Source organism: Leptodactylus fuscus, chromosome 4 (assembly GCF_031893055.1).
Source record: "Leptodactylus fuscus isolate aLepFus1 chromosome 4, aLepFus1.hap2, whole genome shotgun sequence".
Classification (NCBI taxonomy): Eukaryota; Metazoa; Chordata; class Amphibia; order Anura; family Leptodactylidae; genus Leptodactylus; species Leptodactylus fuscus.
In genome coordinates, this window is record NC_134268.1 from 41464956 (window position 1) to 41471482 (window position 6527).

General features: G+C 44.9%; 1 protein-coding gene across 1 annotated transcript; it reads left to right on the forward strand.

The window, feature by feature from the left end:
- Positions 1–1976: 1976 nt before the first annotated feature.
- On the forward strand, positions 1977–6527 carry RBIS (ribosomal biogenesis factor). Its single transcript, XM_075272112.1, has 4 exons — positions 1977–2026; positions 4661–4798; positions 4873–4986; positions 6026–6527. The coding sequence occupies exons 2-4, from the start codon at positions 4685–4687 to the stop codon at positions 6092–6094; spliced, it is 297 nt and encodes a 98-aa protein (XP_075128213.1). The 5' UTR covers positions 1977–2026; positions 4661–4684; the 3' UTR covers positions 6095–6527.

Consider the following 6527-nt stretch of genomic DNA (forward strand, 5'->3'; position numbering starts at 1 on the left):
AGGTGTGTGAAACTAGGAATAACTTAGTAAGGCAAAATGTCGCCGGGTGGTGATTAAACAGCACAAAAAGAACATGGATGACATCTGTATGCCTCCAAAGCGCCAATCACTAAGGTCAATAAGCAGGGGCAGCAAAACAGACATGATTAGGGCCGGTCCTGACCTCTGCCCCTGGCCCCATACACAGGACCATGAAAATACAAGGTTGTGTATACAGGGCCATAGAAATGAATGGGTCAGCGTCCTAGCCATGAAAAGCGCAGCTAGCTCACTGACTATGTACACGGCTGTGTGGATGAGGCCTAACATGGCATGATTAGTTTAGACCAGGGGTGCTCACACTTTTTCAGGATGTGAGCTACTTTATAAACTGACCAAGGCAAAAGATCTACTACCCACTTCTTGTGGTCAGGGCGTGTCTGTGGGCAGGGCAGGGCCGGGCAGGTGGAGCGTGAGAGCAGGAGACAGCGGCGTTCTGTGGCTGCCCAGGGATCCCCGGTGTCTGCTTGTTCACAGCGCAGGCTGAGAGTTATCTCTGGACACTGGCAGGCTGGGGCTACGGTAGCGTTGCCTGCCAGTGTCCGGAGATGACTCTCAGCCTGCGCTGTGAACAAGCAGCACCCTGGCCCCCTCCATCCCTAAGAGAGGGAAGCGCGTCATCCCCCCAGAGCTGCTGCTGCTTGGCCTGCAAGTGTCCGGAGTGCTTGTTCACAGCACAGGCTGAGAGTCGACTCTCAGCCTGCGCTGTGAACAAGCAGACACCGGGGATCCCTGGCTGCATCCCGCGATCAACCGGTAAATCGCAATCGACGTATTGGGCACCCCTGGTTTAGACTGTTATCCTGCAATATTGATTCCAGAAGAAGTCATAAATCCCCATGAGACAGAAGCCAAATTTCCTAATTTTATGAACAAAATTCCTTCCAACTTCAGAAATCTAATAAGAACAACCTGCAATATTATTACACTGAAGAAAGGCATCCAGGCACCTCTTGAATTATTTTACTAAATTCACCATGACAACCCCATCCTACAGAGAGTCAGCTTTTACAGTAAGGAATATCCTTGAATGTTGGTGTTTAAAATCCTTTTTTCCTCTAGACATAGAGGACGCCATCTTGTTATAAATCCAGTCCTGGGAATAAATAGATTGTGAGTCAGCAAGTCAGTTTTAATAAATTTATCAGAGTAAGACACAGGCCCGACTTGTTATATACGCCTCTTAGTGCCACTTTAGCTTGTGCTCTCCTGGCTAGCGGTACCAGACCCGCATCCACTGTTACTGGTCCTTGATGACATCTCCTGAGGACAACCCATGTGTGTGTAGGTGACCACTGAATGGCTACAGCAGTGACCTGAGCACAAACCAAATGTCCTCAGGCGACATCATCAAGCAATCATAACCCTGACGAGGGATCTGCCATCATTTCTATCCTTAATTAGCTATTCTTGTTAATTAGCAGCAGTCTCCACAGCACCGCCATACCTTAGGACCGTAGTGCAAAACGCCCTTTTTCCATGGCCAGTTTGCACCCATCTTTATGGATCCTTGAGACATTTGAGTGAATGAAGGGAACAACGAAAGGAACAAACAGTCATGTGAATCGCCTCCATTCACTTGCAATGAATTTATTACTTAAAAAAAAATAAAAATCATGTGTCCATTATTCACTGTCAAATGGATATAGCCTTAGAGTTCATGCACATGAAGCTCCATACACAGTTACATACACTTATCTTCCCTTGAAGCCATATATAATAGGACATCTTAGTCTTAATGATGATATTGTGTCCTCCCATCCGCCTTAATAGTTTCGGGCACAGCCACCCCTGAGTACACAGGTACTTTGCCCCCGCCAGCACTACAATACTCGCACATAGAACATTATAGTCCTCCCAGCACCAGTGAGACGCAGCAAGCAGTAGTGAGCGCCTCCTACCCGTAATGCTCTCTATCGTTACATACTTCCGGGTCGCACCTTGATTACGTCACTGGCCAGCACACGTGTTGAAGCTTCTGCACAAGGTATCTATATGTGTTTATATTGGAGGGAGGTTATACATGTGTAATCTGGTGTTTATTAAGATCCCCTCACCCGTGTCATGTGACCATGTATGCTATAAGAGCCGGTCACTACCGAGTGACGTGGTGTATTCTCCTCTAGTTACTCCTGAAGCAGCAGCGCAGGAGAGGCTCCAGTGCTACAAGTTATAGCTTCACATTCTTGGGCCCCTTTTAAGTGACAGCTTCATGTTTTTCTGTATAATAAATGACACCATGCTATATAGAGTGCTCAGCTGTTATAGGATAGGAATATACTTTACTTTTCTGCATTAACTCTATATGTGACTGTGTAGACATTGTGAATCAGTGCGCCAGTCTAGTCCAATAAACCTCTGCCTACAAGATAAAACGTTCGTATTTAAAGGGGTCATCCGGCCCCAAATGAATTTTCATACTGATGACCGGTCCCCCAAGACAGGTCATCAATATGTGATTTGTGGAGGTCTAAAACCCAGAGCCCACACAGATCATCTGTTCTAGCAGCCCCGGAGTGGCATGTGCAGAGCAGTGGTTCCAGTGAACTGCAACAGTTTTGGAAATTGCAGCTTTTCTGCTGCGCATATTTTTCTGCAATGTGTGAATGGGATTCACTAGAATATGATCCACTTTGCTGTGACTGTAAAATGCCACATGGGTCCCCAGCCTTAAATATTGACGAGAACTTTTCACATGTGCGGTATTATATTGTTAGAAAGCAACTGTTGGCTTTCGTGGTATGAGCCCCTGTGCAGGGGATATCGCCCCACTGTCAGAAAGGTGGGCCTTACACCCTATTGTCATCACAGGACCAGGCTATGAGAAATGCCTCTTTCAGTTGTACTCTTCCATAGACTTTTACTGTCAGAGGTGTTCCTTATTGCCCCGTGATGACGCTGGGCTATAAAGCCTTCTGACAGTGGGGAGATATCAGTGCCAAAATTAATATCAATATCTCCAGCACTGGGCCGCATACTGTGCAAGCAGACAGTTGGTTTTCTAGCTGTAAGTAATACCGCACATCTATGGCAATGTGAAAGGTGGGGTTTTTTTAAGGCCCCTTTTGTTTTCCTAGTCTGCAATGTAACCTTGTGGCCACTAGGTGTCAGCACTACAATATCTCTACAGATTTTTTTTTTTAACTTTTCTTATATAGCGGCAACATACACTCACCGGCCACTTTATTAGGTACACCTGTCCAACTGCTCGTTAACACTTAATTTCTAATCAGCCAATCACATGGCGGCAACTCAGTGCATTTAGGCATGTAGACATGGTCAAGACAATCTCCTGCAGTTCAAACCGAGCATCAGTATGGGGAAGAAAGGTGATTTGAGTGCCTTTGAACGTGGCATGGTTGTTGGTGCCAGAAGGGCTGGTCTGAGTATTTCAGAAACTGCTGATCTACTGGGATTTTCACGCACAACCATCTCTAGGGTTTACAGAGAATGGTCCGAAAAAGAAAAAACATCCAGTGAGCTGCAGTTCTGTGGGCGGAAATGCGTTGTTGATGCCAGAGGTCCGAGGAGAATGGCCAGACTGGTTCGAGCTGATAGAAAGGCAACAGTGACTCAAATAGCCGCCCGTTACAACCAAGGTAGCCAGAAGAGCATCTCTGAACGCACAGTACGTCGAACTTTGAGGCAGATGGGCTACAGCAGCAGAAGACCACACCGGGTGCCACTCCTTTCAGCTAAGAACAGGAAACTGAGGCTACAATTTGCACAAGCTCATCGAAATTGGACAATTGAAGATTGGAAAAACGTTGCCTGGTCTGATGAGTCTCGATTTCTGCTGCGACATTCGGATGGTAGGGTCAGAATTTGGCGTCAACAACATGAAAGCATGGATCCATCCTGCCTTGTATCAACGGTTCAGGCTGGTGGTGGTGGTGTCATGGTGTGGGGAATATTTTCTTGGCACTCTTTGGGCCCCTTGGTACCAATTGAGCATCGTTGCAATGCCAAAGCCTACCTGAGTATTGTTGCTGACCATGTCCATCCCTTTATGACCACAATGTACCCAACATCTGATGGCTACTTTCAGCAGGATAATGCCCCATGTCATAAAGCTGGAATCATCTCAGACTGGTTTCTTGAACATGACAATGAGTTCACTGTACTCCAATGGCCTCCACAGTCACCAGATCTCAATCCAATAGAGCATCTTTGGGATGTGGTGGAACGGGAGATTCGCATCATGGATGTGCAGCCGACGAATCTGCGGCAACTGTGTGATGCCATCATGTCAATATGGACCAAAATCTCTGAGGAATGCTTCCAGCACCTTGTTGAATCTATGCCACGAAGAATTGAGGCAGTTCTGAAGGCAAAAGGGGGTCCAACCCGTTACTAGCATGGTGTACCTAATAAAGTGGCCGGTGAGTGTATTTAGCACTGCTGATGCAGTTTTCATTCCTTGTCTCAGGCACGATGATGGACACTTCTTTTTGGGTATATTTGTAGCAAGCTTATTATGGGTACATTTTTGCACCTGTATTATAATCAAGGCTCCTGACTATTACTTGAATTGAGATAAATAGATTGTTAGGGCCTTGAAAGAGATTAGGTATATAGTATATAAAGGAAATTACATATATTATGTATTTTGTTTTCCCAGAATAATAAAGGTTAGAAGCAAGAGATGGCAAAAAGCAAAGGAAAAGGGCCGAAAAAACAGAACGTGTTTCACGTTGCAAACACAAAGAGCGTGAAAGCCAAAAATAAAGCAAAGCCTGTATTGTCCAACCTGAAGAAGGTGAGTGGAGTGCTACCTTCTTTTTCTACATTATTCTATATTCTGTATGTCTCATGCATGTTTCCTTTCTTCAGATCAATGCTGCAACTAGTGACAAAGTCAACGAAGTCAATAAGGCTTTTACAGAACTGCATAAAGATGTGGCCCAGACTAAAAAGATGTCCGCAGCAGTGCCAAAGGAGACACAGGTAAGTGAAGGAAAGATATATGATACACTTATAGTTGTTCAGTTTTGTTTTTTTTAGGAAGATTAACACACATTATATGCAACATTAATTCCCTAATGTGTTAATGTGCCAGCGTCATCGCTGCGTGGTAAGGAGCGCCCCCTCTTACAGTACAGTGCAATAGACGCTCCTGTGAGGAAGGGTGTTCCTGACACTGTCAGACACGACCTTCTGATAGTGAAGAGCTATGGTATCAGCACCGCTAGCTCTTCACCTGGGGCACAGAATGGGAAAGTCAACGGTGCACTGAATTCAGCGCACTGTCAGCTTTCTAGCGGTGTATTACACCATGTGCCCGAGGATGTGCAATGTCCTCTTTAATGTGTATAGGTTTCCATCCAGGGGAGTCCCCAAGCGGACTCCCTGAGCACAAATGTGGATCTGACCTAAGCCTTATAAGCCACACAAACTGTTATAAAGTGTCTAAAACAGATGAAAAATAAGATGTAAAACTTTTACTCCAGGTTTTTGGGAGGTTTTTTTGCCATAATGCCAGAATTCTGTTTTGGATACTGGTGCCAGGGAACTGCAGCTGTGCCCCCATTCATTTGAATAGGACCAGATCTGCTTCAGGCCATATACTTGTGGCTATGTCTACGGGATATCCATATGAATTCTGATCCTTAGTGAATACATAAGCTACAATATCACTAAAAGGTGTTATACAGTAGGGGAGGGGGTTACTATACATACATAATAGAAATAGATACGCCATCAACTTCCTGCCACTGCTTGGGTCCTCACACACAGAAATGCCCAGCACTGGCAGTAACTAATGAGGCATTTATCATGTGCAGAGAGGATGAGGAAGTGGAGACCAGCAGGGACCTAGAGAGCATCAGTACATGAGCTATAGGTGAGGTTAGTATTAGTTAACCCCTTTTCCACCCCCTGCTGCTCCCATTTGTCACCAGTTTGTTTTCCTGCTGCAATGCCCATGTATTGTCTACCTTTGTGTATAATGTTGGATTAATTTGATTTGTACACTTTTCTTTTTTAGGTTTCCAGGCGAACTCCAGAAGCTCCTGTTGACGTAGAAAACGCCACAGACCTGTTTTCACAGCTGTAACCCATCATTGTACATCAGATACAGCATGAAGAATAAGGAGAGGAGCAGATGCAATATATGTACATTTTATTTAAAACATCTCAAGAAGTACAAAAAATACAAAAAAAAAGTGATTACACAACAAGGAAGCACATGTGAGGAAGAAGGAGCTTTATTACACATCCATGTACTATGCCCAGCCAAAGGACTGAGCCGGAGAAGGTGCTAGGAACTACAAGGCACTTGAAGACCGCTTGGATAGGAATCTGATCAGACTGGAGAAATGTGGCAGTGACTACTCAAAGAACAGAAAAATAGATCAGCCTGTAAAATAAAATGATTTGGCACAAAATGCAGGAAACAACCTGTGAATTTTATGGCAGCAGTAAGGGCTCAGTCATATGACACTTGTGCTGCCATATACAAGGTGGTCGCACAATAAAAATTTGTTTTT